This window comes from Benincasa hispida, chromosome 2 (assembly GCF_027475165.1).
Source record: "Benincasa hispida cultivar pf3 chromosome 2, pf3_genome.v1.1, whole genome shotgun sequence".
NCBI lineage: Eukaryota > Viridiplantae > Streptophyta > Magnoliopsida > Cucurbitales > Cucurbitaceae > Benincasa > Benincasa hispida.
Window position 1 is genome coordinate 67,136,457 of NC_143479.1, and position 23,124 is coordinate 67,159,580.

A 23,124-nucleotide genomic window follows, 5' to 3' on the forward strand; every position below is an offset into this window, starting at 1 on the left:
TAGTTATCAAATGGAAGATAAATCATTACTTCAATTAAAAGGACAAGAACGTAAATTTGTGCAATCATTATATCTCTTACTTCTAGTTGGGTGACAGCTAGCTTTAGTTCGATGGGGATATCATTATTATCAAACCCAATACCTTTATTACATTTGTGGGTAAATGAGTAGTTGAACTAATATTGAATAAGACAGTCCCAAAGGGTTGACAGGCGGCTGGATATTTATTACATAAGAGATTTTTTTTGGGTTAATTTTTCTAATGCTAATACTTTAAGTAGCAAATCTTCCACCTCAAGTTCTCTTATTGATATAATATTCAGAGTAGCAAATGTTCTTGCTCAGGAATAACATTTAGAGGGCACGTTTGAGACGCTGAGTTAGTTATTATAGTCAATGGTTCCTATAGTTTGTGGGTTAATAACCTGTAAGTTATAAAAGTCCGTGTTTGGGATGCAGACTATTTTAATTTGGACTATAATAATCTGTGTTTAGGACGGATGTAAATTATTTTAGTCTGTATAGAAAATAGTAAACACTGTAACAATAAAAAAAAGAGGATGAGTAGGAAATTGTAAACAGTGAACACAGTAACAAAAAGAGATTTGAAATATTAATACTTTAATTAATGGTAGGTTATAATTGTTGGAAGCACTAACAATTATAATGAGAGCGGCGAACATGGAATGGACTATAATAGCCCAATCCACCAACTTCAAGTTGGAGACCTAAATACTCCCTTATAGTCTAAATCATTGCTTCAATAAAACTACGAGATTGACAGATATATTTTTTTATCCCTTAATTTTATTTTGCATCCGATGATCTTTTACATGAGGCCATCAAGATTTTGTAGAAACATTGTTTTATAAACAAATCCAACTTTTTCTCTCATTTTTTCAGTGACTAAACAAGTCTATGAACTTTAATAAGATTTAATCGGTGGATTACACTGATCAACGGATTGATGGAAAATACATTAGAAGATTCTTTGTAACCTACCCTTTTGTTTGGGGTAACCAACAACTTATAATATTATTTTTCATTTCAAACTTTCTACTATTAAAAGATAGTACTAATAATGAAAACTCGATGTAATCGTCATTCATCCATGTTTGTCGAGATACAAACTTAGTCTCGTCTCGCCTTAGTTAGAAATAAGAATGATCCTCGATTTGAAAGTAAGGACATTGTATCTCTTCATATTCATTTATTAGTAAATGAGACATTTTTACTTTAGAAATAATTCAAAAGTAAAATTAGGTGTAAAATGGACAATATTATACCATTCTACATAGAAAGAATATTCCATATTTGGTATATTAGATTCATTGTCTATGCATTTGGTTCTAAATTTAAAATTTGAGTCCGTAAACCTTTTTAGTCAGATTATGTATTTTACTCTCAAATAACATTCTTTTTGGTTGTGTACAAAATGTTTGTAAAGAGAGAGTGAGAAGAAACAAATAGAAACCAAACAAAGTAATCAATGAGATGATGAAAAGAATACATCCTTTTAGCAATATTTGTTTATTTCCACTTATATCATTGAAATATTTTATTTAACACTATAAGATCAAAGTTTTCATTAACTAGGACTCAGGCGAGAACGACGAATACATGAAACCGATTGTACATCGAAAAGGCAATAAAGAACTTGTTCTTGAAGGTCAATGAATTAACAAAGTCACTAACTCCTAAGAAACGGAGAAACTCTGAAAATGCTTCTAATGTAAGTAGAAGAGAAGTTGCAGAAGCAATGGCAAAGTCAACAAAGAAGAAGGATTTGATCATCCATGGTTCTGTGAGTATAAATATCGATGGTTCGAGCAACTTTGTCTCGAGTTTTTCAAAGAGAGTTGAGAAAGGAGTCAATCAGGACTGTTGCATTGTGTGGGAGGTATGCAAATATAGCTTACAAGAACTTTTTCTTCATGATTGTTGCTTGAAATAAGAGTTTTAAATTAAGAAAGTACGAAAGATGTTGAATATAGTTGTTGTTATGAAATCGATAATCAAAGAAGGTGAGAAAATGTATAGAGTAAAGAAATCGATAGTATATTTGCTACGTTCACGGATATAAGGAGAGGGCGATTTTATTATTAGAGAGAAGATATTAGATTTCAAATTATAGAGGCACATCTAAAGTCGGAGAGTTTAAATATAGCGTACTACTCCTCTAAACTTTAGGGCCAAAATAGTAAATAACATAAATACAATATAACTCAACAAGATCCATGCTTGGTCATTCAAAGTGCAAATAACAAATTCAAAGCCTTCCAACCGTTGCTTTCTTGTGCTTGTCGAATGAAAAATTCAAAGAGAACTATTCATATTTTGAATTAAGAAAAGTGATAGGAAAAATGATGTTTTTGTTTTTTGGTTCTTTGTTTGAGTTTTGAAATGTAGAAAACTGTTTTTGATGATAGGAATTTGGATATCAAAAGGATATGATATTTTGTGGGGTTTTTGATGGGCATGGACCATGGGGCCATTTTGTTGCAAAAAAGGTTAGAGAGTTAATGCCAACTGCTCTGCTTTGCAATTGGCAAGAAGCAGTAGTTCAAACTTCTCTTTGCCCACATTTGGAACTCAACTCAAGTAAAACACATCTACAATTCAATTTGTGGGAGCATTCTTACATAGAAGCCTGTGCTATGGTTGATCAAGAACTCGAGCGACACCGTAAAATTGACACGTTTCATAGCGGAACAACGGCCCTTTCCATCGTTCGACAAGTAATGTTATATTTGTTGTGTTTCGTCCCTTCTATATGATTCCTAGTTAGTGTTCATTTTCTTTATCAAGTTTTGTGACTTATTATACGAACTTGTGATTATTTAGGGTGATATACTAGTCATTGCAAACCTTGGCGACTCTCGGGCCGTGTTGGCTACGACTTCTAATGATGGAAACCCGATCCCATCACTAATTCAGTTCACTGTCGATTTCAAACCGAATCTACCTCGTTCGTTCCTCTCTTTGTATACAAAATGAGGATTGAAAATGGAGAGTATATACAAATTAAAGCTCCAACATTTTTGGTTATTTGTTATGTTTAAGAGGAAGTTGAGAGAATAACACAATGCAATGGGAGGGTTTTTTGCTTGCGAGACGAACCAGGGACCCATCGTATTTGGTTGTCGGATGAGGAAACGCCGGGGTTGTCAATGTCAAGATCATTTGGCGCTTTTTGCATTAAGAATTTTGGACTTATTTCCATGCCTGATGTAACACAAAGAAGTGTAACCAACAAAGACTTATTTGTTGTACTAGCAACTGATGGGGTAAGCCTTTTCACATTTGTTTTTCTCAGCTAAAAAATGACACTCTTCCTTTAGCAAGTGATTGTTCTCATCAAGCTAAATGAACAAATACACAATATTATGGTAGTATAGTCCTAGTAGTATCAAATGTTTCATCTATTTCTATCATATATGGGACGCGGTCTCGAATCAAGAAGCCGTGCAGATCGTACATTCAACTATAGATCGAGAAAAATCTGCTCGGCGACTGGTTGAGTATGCTACTCGAGCATGGAAGCGGAAGAGGCCGAGAATCGCAGCGGATGACATGTCGGTTATCGTCCTCTACCTCCATTCTGCACCTTTGCATCAACAATCTTTTGGTATATTGTAGCTCCATTCTAGAAAAATAAAAAAGAATTTCAATGTTTGTGTTCGCTCTTTCGAGTTACTTGTTACTACAAGATGCTAATCTCAAAATGGGATGTTGGTTAGCTTTAGAAGCTTTTATTGTACCACATTGATATAATTTCAAAGCATTTTGAATTGCTCAAATTAAAAGTTAAACAAGAAAGAGATACAACTAAAGAGGAATTTGTTGTAGTTACCATAGATAAAGGAATGAACTTGAAATTGACATATGACATTTTTTTCATGCCAAGTAAAACTCATGGGTTTTGGCCAAAATCGAACTAAACTCGACATAAAGCTCTTCACTCTATAACCTCAAATGAAATAAAATATATATCTAGGACATTGTGAGAGCGTCACGACATTGTGGAATACTATTGTGACGCTACATTTATGTCTTCAAGCGTTAATCTACAACGTTGAGAAGTATTACAATGCTCTTGGACAGGGATGTTTTCGTTATTTCACATTCTTGAAGCCCAGTTACTTGAATAAGCATCTACATGATCCCATTTGACCTGATTCACCCTAAATACTTTAGAATATACTTTATACTTGATTTTTTATAAATATGAACATATGAACATATAAAACATCTTAAACGAAGAAGATTAGGGTATAAAATAGCTCTTTTATGGAGTTATTAAGGTATTAATCTATGTCCTTATTGTTTTCAAGCAACTAGGCTTAGTGAAGCCGAACAAACAAAGCTAACTTTATATCTAGCTTGTCGCTCAATGGCTCATCACGAAGGGAAGATCGAGGAGGTTCTTGTCAAAGTCGAGGATGTGCTTGTAATATGTTAATTTTCAAAACTATAGTAATAAACTTTTTTTTACAAAAAAAAAACAAAAAAACAAAAAAAAAAACCATACTAGAAGAATGACAAATTTTAACGTTTCATTTTGAAAAATAGAAAGATGATCCCAAATTTGAAAAGCAAAGTAGTTTTAGAGATTATTAATTAATTATTAACACATGATCGATATATACCTCATAAGATACAGATTACTGATTTATTCTAATATATATATATATATATATATGTTTAAATCATGATCAACTAAAATTTTTGGTATTCAAATACAATTTATATAAACAAAGAAATATTAATTAAGAAAACCTAAAAAAAATATAGAGATTTTTCAATTATAACAAACCAAATGTTGTTGTATTCAGAATACATTTTATCTAAACAAGAAAAATTTTAATTAGAACAAAAAAAATCATAATAATCCAAGATTTTTTTTATTCAAAATACATCACTAAATAAAAAAATTTCGAATTAGGAAAAGTTTTATTTTCTAGTTTTGAAAACATAGGTGGGATACTTGTTAAAATCTAAACTTGAAAACACAAAGTATACCTAGACTTTCTTCGCAAGGGAATAAGAATCACCTAAAAAATATGACTAACAGATTAATTATAATGTAACTGTGATAAATTATAGTGTATTGATTAAACAAAGTAGTTGTTGATATCTTTGTACACTTACATCATGTTGTCGAGATGGAATGTGGTCAACTACAACATACAAATCGTTTTGGAGTGAGTTTAAAATAACCGACATTAGTCATAAGATAAAGTACAAAAAAAGATATTGTGGAATTTAAAATAAAAAAGGAGTTAATTCAAATTTGAGTGAAAATGTGAAATTTGAGCAAAGATACATTGTTGAGGGCATTTTAGATTAATAAAAAGTGAAAACACTACTCAATACTATAAATCTTATTGAATATTATTTTCTTTGTCATTCTTTCAAATAGAACTTAAAATTTTGTTATGTCAATAAAATAAAAAATAAAAAAAAAAAAAGACGGTTGCAAATATAGAAAACATTAGTAGATATAGCACAATACAAAATAATTTACAGATATAGCAAAATTTATATCCAATTCTCAGAGTGTATCGATGATAAACTATATTACTGGTAGGAGTCTATCATTAATAAGAGTTTATCACCAAATAGATTTTGCTATATTTGTAATTCTTTAAAAATGTTGTTATACACTTAATTATTACCTCTTAAAAGTATGCGGACATAGTTATGAGCTTTTTTTTTTTTCAATGGGCCTCCAATTTTTACTTGACACGAATATTGGGCCCATTTATTCGAAGCCCAAACCCGATGAATACTCCTAAAACCCTAATCCATTGTTGCTTCCCTGAGCTAACAGAGAACGGCCACTTCTTCACCTTGCTCTCTCAGGTAATCTTCCTTCTCCTCCTCTCTGCTGTTGGTTATCTCTGCTTCATTTTCGGTAGAACTTCAATTTCTTGAATCTCTATCAACTTGATTTATGAACTCGTTCTTTAGGATTACAGTTACAGAGTTCCTCGGGTTGTTAGCCTTACAATTTCGATTCGTTTTTGTAGACCTGTGTGTCATACATTGTATTGTCAATTTGTGGAATGATTTTGGATTTATTAGGCTAACGAGAACGCAGGTTTTGATTGTTTAGAGATTGAAAATTGGGGAACTTTGGAACTGTTGCGCTATTTGTTGAATTATTAGATCAACAGTTCCATTTTTTAAGGCGTTTTAGAGTCTGGAATTTTCCGGTGTAGGGAGTGGAGTACTACCGATTTTGGGTGTATATACTTACTGTAGGTTCTTGTGTGTGTGTATGTTAATTTGGTAGAATAAACTCTTGGGTGTGTTTGGATTATTTAATTCTGAAAATAAGTAATTTTAGAAAAAAATTATAGTGTTTGGTAACCGTTCAGAATAGTTTTTGAAACACTTTCAAAGTTAATTTTAAACGGTTCGTATCAAAAGAGTTTAAATAAAAATGATTTTTTTGAAAAGCACTTTTTCTTCCCTAGTTAGTCCAAACATGCCCTTAATTTAGCTGTATTGATCCTTAGTTTTGTAATATAAGTACTAGTCTGAGTTTATTGCCTGATTAGTAAGTTTCAATATCATTCAAGTTTTTTTTTCCCCATGATTTTGGTATGCAGTTTACAGAATTTTACTGTAACTTTGTTCATTTAAATATTTGAATACCATAGATGTGGTGGTGAATCCATCGAGACTCTTGTGGACACACCAAAACGAAGAAAAGAAAAAAGAAAATAAAATGTTTGTAGAATATGAATTTCCTTTTTTTCAGTCTGAGCTTCAATGCAGAACTATTCATTCTCTTTTATTTTGTTCATTTGGTTTATATCTTGATGTTGATTCTTCCTGGATCAGGCAATTTGTTTCTGACTTGCTGTCGTTGGCCAATTCCTGAATTTTGAAGATGGTAACTGTTTCTTTCTTTAGAGTGATTTTTGTATTTCGTGAGATTGTGTTTTTACAATGTGAGTTTTTTTTTTTTCTTTACGTCTACAGCCGTCTCACAAGACCTTCAGAATCAAGAAGAAGTTGGCCAAGAAGATGAGACAGAACAGGCCTATTCCTCACTGGATTCGGTTGAGGACTGACAACACCATCAGGTCTTTTTCTTTTAACTCTTTGGTTCCATCTCTAATCATATTATCATTTTGTTCTTCTTCGTTTTAAATTTAACGTCATATTTTGATGTCTTCTTCAGGTATAATGCTAAGCGAAGGCACTGGCGCCGCACTAAACTCGGATTTTGAGGTGTTTCTCATGTGATTCGCTCTTCATCCTGTTTTGAACCTATTTAAGTTTTATGTTAATTGTGGAGAACACAGAGGATATAGAACTAGATATTTGAATTTTTTGCTCTTAATTTAAGGACTTATTGAAGAGAACTCGCGATCTTTTAGAATTACATCTATGTTCAATTTATATCTGGAGTAATTTTCAATTCTTTAGTCAATATCAGTTTTGGTGCTTTTCTTCGTACCTCACGGGGATGAGATGAGTTTTGGTGTCTACATTTTTGTTGATTTATAACTTGTTTTTATGATTCATGTACTACCTGACTAGGTTGCTTGGTTTGCACATTCGAACCAATTTTTCTGATACAACTTTTTGCGTGTTTTAATTCTATTTCCCGACTAGTATTTTGGTTGGAAGTCCGTTTTTAGTTCAAGGTACGCGTAAGCTGGTCTTGCATTCACGGGTATAAAAAAAATCGGGTCTTATTTCCTCGATTTTTCTTGGAAATTTTTGGGATCTTGGTTTTGGTTCATTAACCTTTCATTCACTTTATGTTTGTCTCAGCTGTCTATTTTCTACCATAGTGTTAAATTAGACAGCATATAAATGATTTTTTTAGCAAATTGCAAAAATCATCCTTGAAGTATGGTGGTAATTGTAATTGTAATTTAATACTTAAAATTTTCAATTGTAAAAATTGGGTTCTTAAACTTCTAAAAGTGTTGAAATTAGGTCTTAAATTTAGAAATTGGACTTGTAAATGAATAGATTGAACTCCTAAATTTATATGGTTATTATAATTTATACAATTATGTAAGTTTTAGGGAATTTTAACAAATATATAAGTTTGAAAGCTCAATTTTTAAAATTGAAAGTTTAAAGGTATGGTTGTAACTACCACTATATTTTAAGTGTGATTTTTGCAATTTGTTCATTTTTTTCTTTTTTTTTTTTTATACAACTATTTTGTATGAGTACTAAATTTACAGCTTGAAAAATTTGGAGTCCGAATTAGGAGATAATGAATAATAACTATAGGAGAAAATAGGTTCAAAGATACTCGAGTATATGGATGAAAATTTTTTATACCTTGTTTCATCAAGTTGTATGTAGTTAATTTCAGCAACCAACTTGAAAATACCTCATATCTTCGTTTTTTTTTTCATATCAATTTATTTTTTGACAAGTAGTTGTATCAATTAAATGTTAAATTAATAATTGTATTAATAATTGTATTAATTTAAATTTTAAATTTTTATAAGTGTATAAACTTAAACCTTCTATTATGCTTAAACCTTCTATTATGTTTTATTTAGATAAACATCACTGAATCGACATTTAAAAAAAATCATATATATGAATTGATGCATTGATGATTTTCAAATATGATTCAAATAAAGGTTTTTAATTAGTTTAGTTATAATATTTTAGAAATTTAATTGAAATAATGAAATGTCTCACGATATTTTTCTAGTTAACTGTGAAGGAATATGTAAATTGATACATTTATAATTTTGTTGATAATCAAGCATTGAAGTAAAGTTAAAAGGTTATTAAATCCTTGATACATTTATAAGTTTGTTGATAATCAAGCACGGAAGTAAAGTTAAAGATTATTAAATCATGAATCAGGAAAGAAGTAATGATCGATTATTATTGATGGTTAACTTAAAAAAGAAAAAAAAAAACTTGAGGTAAAAGTAGTTTGGGTTAGGTCAGGTTTCCTTGAAAGGCAATCGAACTCCCGACGATCCGATCTGATTTGGATTAGTCTTTTTTTTTTACCTTTTTTTTTTTTGAAAAATACTAAAAAATAGATAATATCTATAGAAAAAAGGAAAGAGTAGAACCACTGAAGAAAAAAGAGAAAGAAGTAATAAAGGAGAATAAACAATATGAAAATAAACTAGTACCAAAAAAACAAGGTATAATTCTACTTGGGGTTTAGGATTTTGTTATGTGTTTGTTTTTTTATTTCTTTAATCAACATGAAATTGTTAAGTATGAGTTTAGGGTTTAGGATTGTTTTCGACTTTTTTTTTTCTTTTGTATGGTATTATACAAGTACTAGTATATTAAGTATCATATTTTATAAATAAAAAGAAAAAAAATTGTTCCACCAACTTTTTAAAATGTGTTTGATTTAATTTTAAATTCGTAATTCTACGTTCATTTGGTCATTTTGGAATGTATCAATACTATTAAATATGCACAAAATACGTGAGATTAAGTTCATACGATTGATTAGATGATGTTTCCAAATTTGGTTCATTAGAACCATATAAACCAATATTCAAAATTCCCATTAAAGAAAAAACAAAACAAAAAACTCTCAAGGTGTACAAAATAAACCATATAGTTGTATACATCTATTTCTTTCCACTCCTAATTGATAGAAGTAGATGAACGATAATTAATTATAACTCCCGCAAGATTAAAAAGAACATACTATGAGGTCTCGAGTAGAAAATGATCTTATTTGACCATTATTCATTTCTAACATAAGAATGGAATAATCAAGAATCTCAAATAACTGGTCCAACCACTAAAGTAACGGAAGTGGTGATAAAAATCGATAGGAAAAAAATATTTTAGTGGTATCTCAATTTTTAAGAATAGGTATGTTTGGTTCATAATGTTTTAAATTTGTCATTTTAGTCCTAAATTTTTAAAAATAGGTTTAAAAGGTCACTCGCCTAATTAATCTATTTAATTTAAATATAAAATTAATTAAAAATATGACGTAGCAAAATGACATTAAAAGTAGAATTGAATGGCTACAAATTTGGGAAAATATGGTTTAAATCCTTATTTCTCGAAACATTTGTAGCAAAAATAAATAAAGAAATAAATAAGTAGAAAAGCCCAAAACCCTCCTTCTACCCTGATTCGCTTCCATTTCTGCTGTGTGTTGATCGACATGAACGCAGTCGCAATGAGATTCCTCAACCGTTTCAGAATTTCTTCTTCAAATTTTCCCACAACTTCATTTGGTATTCTTCCTCTCTGTTAATTAAAGCGTATGTTCTTTCTGTAGTTAAGTGTCGTAAAGGTCGTCAGACATGGGGGAACTTGTTTATGCTTTTTAATTTGAGTGTCCCAACCAAGAATTTGGCTATTTTTGTGTATTGGGTTTATCTAACTGTAATGTGTGTGCCGGAGGGATGGCTTGGATAATTATTGAACGTTTGGTTGTAGTGGCAAGCCGACAAACAAGCTGGAAGTTGTGGTTATCCACCGATGCTTCTGAAAGTGACGTAGATGTTGAGAAGAACAATGGAGAAGAAGATGAATATGATCAATTTTTTAATGAAAAGGTCGAATTACAGCCCCAGGGTGTGGATCCCAGGCGAGGTTGGGGATATCGAGGCGTACATAAGGTATCTGATCTTTGTCTACAGATGTGTTCCATTTTTAAAAGTTGGAATTTTACCCAATAAATGACCGTTCTGTTCTTGTGATGTTACTCAGTGTGATTGTTTTACTTTTTTTCGTTACAAACTATCCAAAATAAAGGAACAGCTTCCCTATTTTTTGTTCTTAGAAAACGTGCCTAGTGCCTTGCTTTCTTTTGTTATTGTGTTTTATGGAAATCTGATCTGAAAGAGAAGCCTCTTGTGTACTTTACGTATTTTAGAAAGAATAAGAAGGGGGTGTAGCGATTAAGTCAGATATTGTTGTCAGCAAGGGCAAGAATGAGAACTTATGTGGCTAGAGCTTGAACTTTGAAGTTTGATGTATTGTAAAATTTCAGGTGAGCAAGTAGGATGAGCAGTTTCTTAGCTAGAAAAATCTTGTAAGTATCGCTTGTATGTGAGACTTGAGAGGGATGATAAGCAACAATTAGATTGATTTTGGGAGAAACCCATCTTTGGAACTTTGGTTGTTCTAGAATCTGCCACCGATGGTGAAAGAGTTATTCTCACATGATAATTGGATTCATAATCTGCTATTTATTGACAAATTGTACTACTTAATTAACCTTTCAAGAAAGACTAACTAAGCAGCTAAATATAACTAAGTTTCTTATGGGGCTGGTTTTTCTCTACCTTGTGCCTCTAGGGTTATCTGCTCTCATCTTTTGTGGAATATACATTTCTCTATTTGTAATTCAAAAAAAATAAAATAAAAATAAAAATAAAAATAAACAAAATAAACAAGAACGCAATTGAATTGAATGTATCAGCCAAGAGTTTTCTCTCTTTGGCAATTGATCAAATATCTTCCTTGGAGGATTATATCAAAGTCTTAGGTATTAAGCCCCACCCCAACTAAGCAAAAGAAGTTATCTTTGATTCAGGCGATAAGGTTATGTGAAAAGGAGGGAAAAACCAGGGAAATCATGTGTCTTCAAATTTGTTATTCTTCTGCAGGGAAAGAAGGCGTCAGTGATCCCCAATATGATGTCTTGTTCTGTTTTAAAATGTGATCAAATGTTTACAGGCAATAATTTGTGGAAGAGTTGGGCAAGCCCCTGTGCAGAAAATCTTGAGAAATGGGCGCACGATAACAATCTTTACTGTTGGAACGGGCGGGATGTTTGACCAACGAATTGTTGAAGCAAAAGACCTGCCAAGGCCTGCTCAGTGGCATCGTATTGCTGTGCATAATGAACCACTTGGTGCTTATGCAGTTCAACAACTTGTTAAAAAGTATGATTTTAACTTCTCATAAAAACTGATTTGACTGTATAATTTCACTGATTCTTGGTGGACTGTCAGCGCATCGGTTTATGTTGAGGGCGACATTGAGACCAGAGTCTACAATGATAGCATTGGTGGTGAAGTGAAAAATATTCCAGAAATATGTGTTCGACGCGATGGTATTGCAACATATACTATTATCTTTTTATTTCCTTTTCAATGCTTCTCTGGAATTAGTTGAACGCTGAATTAATATGAAGTCGTCATCTGATAACTTCTGTGCTTTCTGCCTCTACTTCATTATTTCTTAAATGTCATGTTAAGCATAGAAATGTGCGATTCTTGGATGTTCATAATCACAAGGTTAAATTATCATATTAGTTCCTATCATTCCTACTTTAGATTTTATTTTAAAAGTTCCAATAGGGTCCCTTTTATTTTGTTTGATTTTCCAAACAAAAGTCACAATTATTTTACATGACACATTTTCTTTGGACATACCGTGTTTTCTTTGGATGTGATAGAGAGGTAATGAGTTGTCTAAAGAATATGTATCAAGTAAGAAAAGTGCCAGCATGTGGTAAACTCTCTCTAGTGTTATGAGATATTTACCAATCATGGGGACCAATTTGAAATTCTTGAAGCCAAAGGAACGAATTGGAAAAAAAAAAAAAAAAAAGGTACAATAGAGACAAAAATGGTAATTTATCCTTATCTTAATACGGTATGAACAGAAAATTATTTACAACCAAACACAGATAGTACTTTTTGTTACATGTTGGTCCAAATGTGTCCTGTGAAAGACCTTATTAGGGACTCCTTTAACTGCCATGCTTCATTTTGTAGGGAAGCTTCGCCTTTTAAAGCCCGGAGAAAGTGCCAGCAATATTTCTCTGGACGATTTAAGTGAGTTTGTCTGTTAGCATTTGTTTATATAATCATTAAGAATGACAACTTTTTCATTCTCTCTCGCAACCTGATGTGTTATATTTTGTTGGTTTTTGTGACTGACAGAAGAAGGATTGTTTCAGAACGAGACATCACCTGTTTCCGAAAACCTCAGTTGAAGTTTGTGTAGCTTTGTAATTTGAGCACGATAGAGAGAGAGGCTTTTAGCCATTTAACGATTTAGCCATAGTTGAGTACTGAACCACCAAGCCCTCATAATCTCTTCCTGTCATTGCTTATTAACATTGTAGTATTTTTCTTCTTCAAGGCTTTAAGCCAGTTTTGTGTTGGATTGGCAAGGGAATATTCTAGGTTCACAAAAATTGTCACTCCTGATGCCTTTAATCTTCTTCAAATGCATTCCTAAAAATGAAGGCATCATAATTTTGAATTCTACAGATTAAACTAGTTCAAAACAGTCTTGTAGCTGTTCATTGTTAAGGCTTGTTTGATAACACTAACACTTATCCCTATATAAGTGGAGATTATAACAATCTTTCCAGTGACTTATTTTGTTTCCTATTTCTATTTAAAATAATTTTTAAGAAAAGTATTTTGTTTCTGTCGAACTAAATACGATGTTAACGTCTAACATTTGGTTTGAAGATAGTAGCTGTTCATTGTTAAGGCTTGTTTGATTACAGATGATCCCTATACAAAAGGAGATTATAACAATCTTTCTGGTGATTTATTTTATTCGCTATTTCTATGTAAAATAATCTCTAGGAAAAGTATTTTAATTTTTTCGAGTGAAAATACGATGTCGACGTCTGCCATTTGGTTCGAAGGTTGATTGAATCAGTGACCAGCCTATGCTTGAACAACAGTCTAAGAAGCAACTTCCTATGGCATGGAATGGTTCCTATTGATGAATCACTCTATTTAGGCCTTGTTAATTTGATTTTTTATGTTTTGTTTTTGAAAATTAAGCTTACAAATACTCCTGTCTTAAATTTCTTGCTTTCTTATCTATTTATTACACATGTTCTCAAAAACCAAGTCAAAATTTAAAAACTAAAAAAGTAGTTTTTAAATACTTGTTTTGGACTTTAGAATTTGGTTAAGATTCAACATTTTTAATCAGAAAAGATACAAATCATTCTTGAAAAATGTAAGAAAATAGGCTTAAATTTTCAAAAACTAAAACCAAAAACAAAATGGTTATGAAATAGTCTTCTTTTTAGTTTTAAATTTTTAAAAATTAGGCTTATAAGCTATTCACCTTTTCCAATGAAACATAGGCATTTATAGTCAAATTTAAAAAATAGACTTTAGTTTTTAAATTAAATTTGACCTGAATTTTGAAAGCACATTTAAAAGGTAAATAATACCAAAAAAAAAAAAAAAAAAAAAAAAAAAAAAAAACTCATAGGTGAAGATAGATTGGAAATTTTTGTACGAATGACCCAAAAATTGGATATAAAATGTCAAATGATTCTATTTTTTTTTTAAAGAATGTCGAGTGACCCTTTGTTGACATCAAATGTCAGTAAAATTATCAAAATACACTCCCGCACATGCAAAAAAGCATCTTGCTCTCTCTCTTGGTTTTGCTCTCGCTCCCTTTATGGATTTTTCAGAGCTCTACCTATATTGCATGTGCTAACAACTTTAATCCTGGCATTAAAACAAAATCTCTATGGAACTGGCTCAAAATTTGATTGTCTCGTTCTCTCTCGATCTTGCTTTCTCTTGGTTTCACCCTCTCTCGGTCTCTCTTTCGCTTTCTTCCATTCTATCAACTCTGGTTTTACCGAAGTTAGTCGAAGAATAATTTATCTGCAGAAGTTCATTTAGCATTTTTTAAAAAAGGGGGGGAGGGGGGTCATTTAACATTTTGGGTCTCTAAAATGGGTCAGCCAAAACTAATATCAAATAGATTATAAGTTAATTTTTTCAAAAACTAATATCAAATCAAAACTATTCTTTACAAGTCTGGTTTAAAAAAAAAAACATGTGAATGGCAGTGAAAAGCTACTGAAATTTTCCTTGAACCAAAGCTGAAGAGTTCAAGGGAAAGTTGCAAATGTCATCTTGAGTTAAAAGTTTAAATTTAAGCAATTTCTATGGAAATGGATGCAAATTATCAAGCAAAATAGAAGCAAAATGAGAGAGAATGCTAAGACAAGAATGGAACAGTCACAAAACAATCTACAGTTGACTCTAAAAATTGAAGTTGTTAGCAATGAAACAGTCAAAGAAATTTTGTCTGATATCATGTTTGTCTATCTTGTCAGTCGGTCAGTCCAACAGCTGAGCAAGAAAACCAAATGAAAAGGCAAGCTTTTTAGAAGTCTCCAAAACATCTTTTCTTCTACCAACTCTTTCTTTTATCTCAACCTCATTTTTCTTACACACACATCTATAACAATCACCACAGGGGAAAGACACAAAAACAACCATGCTCGCACTGCCAGATGATGAAAAAAAAATTATATGAAGTTATTAACATATACTATGTTATGGGATAAATTATTAAACCGTTATTGTAGGTTTTATTGGCCTTTTTCCTTCCATGGCATCTTTCTTTCTTCGACAAGTTGCACAGAGGAATGGACCTTCCCATGGCTTTGATGACGGTGAAAAGAAAGGCCCCGAGTTCATCGACAAATTTTCGTTTTGGGGTTGATCCACTTGACAGACTGCACATTTGAAGATCCCTGAGTTTGGATCCGAAGGAAAGTCTTTGCCTAACCTGCATTTTCATCGACAGGGAGAAAGTTCAGGAAAAAGTGATACTGAACATGTTTTAAATAAGTCACTTTCAGATGGAAATTGCAATATTAATGCAGAATAGCAGCTGTTTTCCTATTACTATAACAGGTTAGGCAGAATCAGAAAGAAAAAAATCAACAATGAAAAAGAAAATCAAATGTGTCTGGTTAATTATAGTATGATATATATCAATAATGAAGAAAATATAACAAGTTAGGAAGAATAACAGTCTTGGTTAAATTCCATGTGGGATAAAAAATAAACTTCCTTTGATATTTGGTTAATAGAAGTATGATGTACAACAAATGATGAGAACGATCCTAGTAAAACGTCTTTCAGACACCATTCGATATTATTAAACACAAGAAAGAAGAAAATATTAATTCAAACACGATACTATTTAAAAGCCTACTTCATCCTCCAAAGAAAAGCATCAATCATACCTTTCAGCAAGCATAGCAGAACCTTCTTCAAACAATTCCTCCACAACTCCAACAGCAGAAAGTTTGTTAGCAGATTTTCCCAAAGAGTTTGGATATTTCTTCCCAAAGAATGAGGTAAGCACATTTTGCTTCTTCCTTGGAGTTGATGGTAATAATATAGGTTGCTCGGATGGGATAATATCAACAACTAAGCAAGTTGTATCATCCTTCAACCCCCTTGACCGCAAAGCCTCCTACAATGTGCACAGATAAAAATTGAGAGGATTGAAAAGAAATGTACTTCCTACAATAAAAAGACAACTTGAGGCTCCTTTTTCTCATAGGTGCATCACATAAGCCTCAATTTAAAAACAAAAGAATAAAAAAAAAGTATTGCAAACATTTAAGTCTAAAGAGTATCCCAGAAAAAGTTCACTTTCTTAAATAAGTATTCTAAATATCAAATTCAAAATCATAATTATTACCACTAATAGGACGACTTATGCGTTTACGTTCTATCACCAATGTTTTCCTAAGCCTTAGTGGTAAAAGTAGTAACGAGCTATACGCTAACAACTTATGCTGCAGTATATATTTAAATATTTGAAAAATATGACAAATTGTATTGATTTTATTTTTAGAGTCACTGCACAAGGAGTAAAGAGAATAAGGCTCGGTGCATTTTCTTGGAGGTGTAAGCTTCATATTAGAGACCTAAGCCCCTTATGAACCAATGGTGGAAGATCAAGGCCACAACTTTTTTGGCCTGGCTGAAGGCATAAGCCTCAAAAGCCTCTTAGAACATTGCCTCTGATACTACTAAAATGCATTGTTTAACCTACCTTCACAACCAGCTTGGCAGCAAGCTCTGCAGGTAAACCTCGACAAGACTTTGCAGCCATTTCAGACGATAATGCGTCCCAAATACCATCAGAAGCAATAATCAGCCTTCCACCAGCATTAGAAAGCTGTATAACACAGAAGAGAAAGATAGCAGAATAGTCAAGGTACATTCTAAATAAGTAGTCAAACAATTACTGATAGGATGAGAAGTCACCTTCACTTGCTTAACATGTGGTATTGGGACAATATATTCTCCTACATCTGTATCACCAATGGACCTAGAAAGACATAAGCCACCAGGCCAGCAGCGTAGAGGACCGACCTGTGAACAGTAGTCAAGGATATAGTGGTTATAATATATAAAAGTTAAATGTAAGACTAGAAACAGTTGAGATGTACAAAATTATACCTCATTCCCACCAAAAACATTGAGCCTCCCAACCTCACCACCACTTGCAGTTACACGTTCCCTCTCTTCCTCATTTTCCTCCAGTCTATGATCAACTGTTAATAGAGAAACCACGCCTCCTTGGGTGTCTAATATGCACCGTGAATCTCCCACGGATGCAACAGTAACAGTCCACCCGTCAATCACAACAAATGTAACAGTAGTCCCAGAAGTTTCCCCTGCAATTAAGATTAAATGGGACATAAAGCACAGCAGACAAGGGCATTTTGTATTCAGGAAGAACTACAAGAAGGAAATCTCTCCTAAAAACATGCCACATACCTTTCTGCTGAAACTCTATGTCAGTTTTAACGAAACCAGCAACTAGTGCTCGGGGAAGCGCCTGAAGCCATTTTTCTCGATTGACCCCTTGAGGAATTGCACTTATGACGTTTTCCAATAAATGTTCCTTTGCAAATATAGCAGCTGAAATGCCATTATGTCCATCAAAAATCTGCAAATAGAAGGTTCGATCAACGTCAATGTTCTCCTTTAATCACAAGACATGCTTTTTGAAATCTCAGCAAATCCCATTTGAGATGGAAATTTATCCCTTCTAAGACTCATAATCATCCTATTTTCCCAGTTCTCCAGAAATCGCAGTATTAATGTACCAAGAGAAGTACCTAATCTATCAGATAACTAAGAACACAATAATGTTTAGAAAGGAAATAATACCGCAAAGACAGAAAATGCAGTGGAAGGATTCCCAGGAATACGCTGGCAATCAGGTTTGATCAGAAAGTAATCCTCTCCTTTCTTTGCCAAAGCAGCCTGTCCATACTTCACAAAAGGTTTCTCAACCTTCTCGTTCCTCAGCTCGCGACCGATCAAAGTAGCGAGCGGAACGAGAGGGGGCTTTATCCTTGATACTTCTGTCTGACTCATTTCATCCTATGTTTCGACATTTCCAAAAACACAGCCCAAATTCCTGGTCATTAAAATCAATTAAATGAGTCTTTCAACTTCACATCATAAACCCACAAAGATTTTTCTTCTGCCAAAGCATAATAACCAAAATCTCAAACTATTCTCACAAACTAGCTGTTAAAAGAATAATTCCCACCGGCTGATCTAAACCCTGAGAAACCGATTCAGCAGCATAATCACAGTAACACAAGAATAAACAAAAAGAAAAACTAACCCAAAACGAAAGAAATGCACAACACCAAGTTCATCTAAGAACCCAATCAAGCAAGCCCAACCCCAAGAAATGCAAACTCACAGAATCAATTCAAATTCAAACACAATCAAACGCCTCTCAAATTCCCTCTTCTACAAAGCTAGCAAAGAACAAATTGAGGGGAAATTCAAAGGGGTTGGTGAGGAGAAAGAAAAACCACAATGACGATAAAAATTAGGAAAATTAAAGGACCACAGAACTCACAGGTGGTACATTCAGTGTCAGTAACAGATCGAGCGAAGGGGATCGGAGAGAGGAGATTTCTGAAACCCCATTTCACAAAATCTTGAATTTCCTTGAAATTATCTAATGGTATAGCAAGGTCGATCGAATGGCGGGGAAAATTCTCAGCGAGAAATTCTAGAGAGAGAGAGAGATGAAGTGAAAGAGAGAAACCCACAGTTTTTTTTTTTTTTTTTCAGTGATTTGATTGGGAGAGAGAGAGAGAGAGAGAGAGGGATGAAGAGAGACGCGGAAAGGTGGGGTTGGAGATGGGATTTTTGGGCAAGGTCTTTGATAATGACATTGTTTTTCCAAAATCCCTATAATACCCTTCAACTATCCTTTTTTTGCACATTTTAGTCCTTTTGACTCTAATCCTACTACTTATTCCTATTTGCAAATTACCCCTTCTTTCCCCATATTTCATAATTGTTTTTTGAATTTTGCAAATTACTTTTTATTATCTAAAATTTCAAGGGAAAAAAAATCGCTTTTCAAAAGTTATTTTTTCCCACTTTTTAGATTTTAATCAAATACTATAGCCCTAGGCTTAGTTTTGCCTTGTTATCCACTCTTTTACTCCAACTTCATTTCGAGTTATCCTAATTTTTAAAGTAATTATTGGTAACTTTTTTTAAAAAAATTAAGTGTAAAACGAAGTTAAATTAGTATTTTTTTTTTAATTTTACAAATTACTTTTGATTATTTAAAATTCCATGAAAAAATCAATTTTTAAAGGTTTTTCTTCTACTTTTTAAATCATATCTAAATTCTATAGTCTATAGGCTTAGTATTGCATCGCTATCCACTCTTTTACTCAAAACTTAATTTTAAGTTATTGATAGCTTTTAAAATAATGGTTTAAAATTAGTGTTTGGTAAATTTTTGCTTTAATCTTAAAAAATTTGATCATAGTATTTAGTAAATAATGTTAAATTATTGTGGTTAACAATAATAACTAAATAGCTTCACCATCATAATTTGAAATTTTTTTCTTGTTCATAGCTTATATTTTAAAAAAGAGAATAATACTTTTTAGTCCCTAAGTTTTGGGATTTGTTTCTACTTGGTCCCTAAGTTTCGAGTTTGATTTCAGTTTAGATCTTAGGTTTTAAATTATTTCAAATATACCCTTGGAATTTGAATTTGTTTAAATTTGGTTCTTATATTTCAAGATTTAAACTTTTAACCTGTAGATCAAGGTTAAAAGTGTGAATTCTTAAATCTATGAACCAAATCTAAACAAAACTCAAAATCAAAGGTAAAATTATAACTTTTTGAAACTTATGGACTAAAATGAAGCTAAACTCAAAACTTAAAGATTAAACATGTAACATTTTGAAACAAAGAACCAAATGAAAACTAGACTCAAACCTAGAGATCAAAAAAGTATTTCTTCCTTAAGATAATCATTTAAAATATTTTTCAACTTAAATTTATATTTTATTTTATCTAGATTAATTCTTAGGAATAAGATTATTTGTTAGATAAAAGTGACATTGGTGCAATTTTTAAATGAAAAATGTGATATTATTCCAAGAAAAAAATTAGTGGCATTGAACTATCAATCTATCGATAAAAGACATTTTTATATAAAACTCATTCAATAATATCTCAACCTAAGGTAGTGCGATATCTAAAACTTCCTGAAATAATCATCAAATTACCGAAGTTCGACATTCTTTTCTTTACAATATATAGGATGGGGAATCTAACCTCTATCCTCGTAGTTTTTGTATATATTTGATATCGGTTAAGTTATATCTATTTTAATTCAATATTGATAGTTTAGAGACAAAAAAAATATTGAAAAGTTTAGGATCTGTAAAACTCTATGAAGCACAGATACTTCATGTGAGGTAAAAATCAGTATCAGACACGTATCGGATATCGATATTTCCAAATACTTTCCAGATACATATCTGACACGCGATTTGACGTATCTATACTTTCAGAGATACATATCTGACACACAATTTGATGTATCTATTTCTATGCATACTTTTTTTAAGAAAAAAGACAAGTAACTCATCTAATCTTTCATAACATCAAATTAGGCAACTTATTTAAAAAGCTCACTACTCAAGTCCAAAACTAAAAGAATAAAAAAATAATAATAACAGACCAAATCCTAGACTAGAATCATCTAATCTCTATCTTCACATTTGAGTCCCCACAAAGTCCACCAAAATATAAACTATTTGGATATCTTCAACAATAAGTTCTTCATTTATCTTCATACTTCTCTCTCTAATCTTTTTCATCTTCTCTGCAATATGAGTCACTTTTCTATTGCATTTTATTAACTATTATACTTCAACATCTTAGATGTTTTTTTTTTTTTTTTTGTATTGTATTTCAGTATTTATATTATATTTTGTGTTATTGTTATTAACTTGTATGCTAAATTTATCTATATCTTATTTTTTAAAAAAATGTATCTTCAACGTATGAGTATCCTCGTTTTTTAGAAATATATATATTAAAAAATATTTTTAGAAATTGACGAATTACCGTATCCGATCGTATTTGTGTCTATGCTTTATAGGTAAAACTAATTAAAGTACAAAGATTATATAGACACTACCAAAACTCAATGATCTGCCCAAAAAAATTAAAGTGATAATTTAGCCTAAAAAACCAGACATTTGTGAAGGTACAAAAGATTTTGTTGTTCTAACCCAATATTATTTGGCAAACACATAGGCTCGAGAAAACTAATCTTAAAACATAGGGGGTGATTTGCAAAAATTGCAAACCATAAGGGTATTTTATTAATACTTGAAAAAAGTTTAAATGATTTTCATTCACTCAAACTTAAATAAGAAGCAAAATTAAAAAACAATTACATTCATCACATTTAATATGTTTGGTTTTGATCCCATTTGAACTTGTTTGAATTTTCTTTTTATCTTTGTTTACATGAACCTCCAAAGACATTAAAAAAAAACCAATATTATTATATAAACCCCATCAATAAGCTTTAGATTCAAATCTTCTTGTACAAATGTAATAATAATATTATAAAAAAAAAGTTGAAAATCAATTGCTTGATTGAAGGAATTTGATTAATGTAGATTCTTCATGTAGTTGGTATCTATTTTTTTTTTCCCATATCATTTGACTTTTTATCAATCTTTTTTCTAATTAATTGTTCATATGTGTACCTTTTTTATTTTTTATTTTTTAAGTTTATGAAGAGAGATTTTGGTAAGCAAAGATTAGGTGGAAAAAGGTAAGAAATAAAGTTTTGGTTTTGTTGGAAAATCATGTTTAAAATAGTTTCAAGTTAATAATTTGTTTAAACTATTTTGATTGCATATGTAATATGTATTAGTCATTTGAGTGACTCTTTGTGTTTTCTCATAAATGATATTTGATTATACATAATTGTTCAATAAAACTAAATTTAAATACATGATAATGAATTTAAAAACGCAATTGATTCAACTAACTAAAATATTATAACTTCAAAAAAGTTCATATTAATGTCTCAAATACTACAGCCGCTCTTAATATATTAATTTAGAGAGAAAATATTTATGTGGACTTTTTATTGTAGTTATCCCTGCATAAAATTAATTTTTTTTTTTTTTTTTTTTTTTTTTTTTAAGATTGTGGATCAAATTGTATCAACCTCATTGAATAATTTTCTATGTTAATAGGTGTGATGAAGAGAATTCTTGACAAATTAAGATTTAAAAAAATAATAATGAAATCTCACATTTTTACAACATAATTAAAAAAATAGCAAAATAAAAAACATTGTCCCTTTAAAGCACTTTTTTGCTTCTATTAGGTATATGTTTTTTTTTTCCCCCAAATGAAAAGCAAATAACAACTGAAGAAAAAATATAAACTAAGAGATGGAAAGAGTCTAAAATTGGAGAACGGTCATTTCAAAGAGTAGAATAGACACGTGGATGGACTTCCTCAACCTAAAATATCAGTGAAGAACCAATCTGATAGAGCAGATTCGCAAGTGAGTGAACAACTTTATGTACTTGACGAGTAATTAAATGAATCTCCCTTATATCGAAGTAAACCATGAGGTATATATTTGTGCATATATATGTGTTTGTCTTAACTTAACCGAATATTTTTAACTTAATCTACTAAACTACCATCAAAATACATTTAACAATTTATCTGATAAACATTAAAATTAGTTGCTAAATCATTTTTCTAATACGAGCTCGTTTGGATTGACTTGACAAAAAAGCATTTTCTAAAAAACTCATTTTTATTTAAACACTTTTGATAAAAACGGATTAAAATACACTTAAAAAATTATTTTAAGTGGTTACTAAACACTTCAATTTCTTCCAAAATGACTTATTTTTTAAAATAAAAAACTTGAAAATGTATTCAAAACACATCTACTTCTTAAATTAGACATCCAGTTTGGCTTTAAGCATATTTGAAAACATACAATTGAACTTTGTTTCCATTAAATTTAAATAAATTTTT

General features: G+C 31.3%; 4 protein-coding genes across 7 annotated transcripts; 3 read left to right on the forward strand and 1 right to left on the reverse strand.

Annotated features, from left to right (window-relative positions):
* Window positions 1-1,624: 1,624 nt before the first annotated feature.
* Window positions 1,625-3,682, forward strand: LOC120072181 (putative protein phosphatase 2C 34; the record flags this gene model as incomplete). The annotated part of the gene is made up of 5 exons (XM_039024590.2): window positions 1,625-1,900; window positions 2,430-2,738; window positions 2,845-2,968; window positions 3,064-3,286; window positions 3,435-3,682. Coding segments are annotated over 5 exons (1,137 nt in total), but the record flags the coding sequence as incomplete, so codon positions are not given.
* A 2,146-nt stretch (window positions 3,683-5,828) lies between these two features.
* On the forward strand, window positions 5,829-7,416 carry LOC120071528 (large ribosomal subunit protein eL39). 3 transcript variants are annotated; one of them, XM_039023853.2, is made up of 4 exons: window positions 5,829-5,917; window positions 6,853-6,904; window positions 6,994-7,097; window positions 7,196-7,416. In XM_039023853.2, exons 2-4 carry the CDS (start codon window positions 6,902-6,904, stop codon window positions 7,242-7,244), a joined length of 156 nt encoding a protein of 51 aa, XP_038879781.1. In that variant the 5' UTR covers window positions 5,829-5,917; window positions 6,853-6,901; the 3' UTR covers window positions 7,245-7,416. The 3 variants fall into 3 exon arrangements, with proteins under 3 accessions (XP_038879781.1, XP_038879780.1, XP_090167034.1); XM_039023852.2 differs by having other exon boundaries at window positions 5,829-5,865; XM_090310908.1 differs by lacking the exon at window positions 5,829-5,917 and adding an exon at window positions 6,715-6,738.
* Window positions 7,417-10,045: 2,629 nt separating this feature from the next.
* Window positions 10,046-13,327, forward strand: MTSSB (mitochondrially targeted single-stranded DNA binding protein). Its single transcript, XM_039022732.2, has 6 exons — window positions 10,046-10,223; window positions 10,429-10,610; window positions 11,674-11,882; window positions 11,952-12,052; window positions 12,720-12,779; window positions 12,888-13,327. The coding sequence occupies exons 1-6, from the start codon at window positions 10,151-10,153 to the stop codon at window positions 12,938-12,940; spliced, it is 678 nt and encodes a 225-aa protein (XP_038878660.1). The 5' UTR covers window positions 10,046-10,150; the 3' UTR covers window positions 12,941-13,327.
* Window positions 13,328-15,105: 1,778 nt separating this feature from the next.
* Window positions 15,106-19,016, reverse strand: LOC120072214 (Protein phosphatase 2C family protein). 2 transcript variants are annotated; one of them, XM_039024625.2, is made up of 8 exons: window positions 18,637-19,016; window positions 17,928-18,180; window positions 17,532-17,703; window positions 17,211-17,428; window positions 17,016-17,123; window positions 16,801-16,926; window positions 15,980-16,212; window positions 15,106-15,516 (listed from the first exon to the last, which is right to left on the reverse strand). In XM_039024625.2, exons 2-8 carry the CDS (start codon window positions 18,135-18,137, stop codon window positions 15,297-15,299), a joined length of 1,287 nt encoding a protein of 428 aa, XP_038880553.1. In that variant the 5' UTR covers window positions 18,138-18,180; window positions 18,637-19,016; the 3' UTR covers window positions 15,106-15,296. The 2 variants fall into 2 exon arrangements, with proteins under 2 accessions (XP_038880553.1, XP_038880554.1); XM_039024626.2 differs by having other exon boundaries at window positions 18,394-18,655.
* Window positions 19,017-23,124: the final 4,108 nt, after the last annotated feature.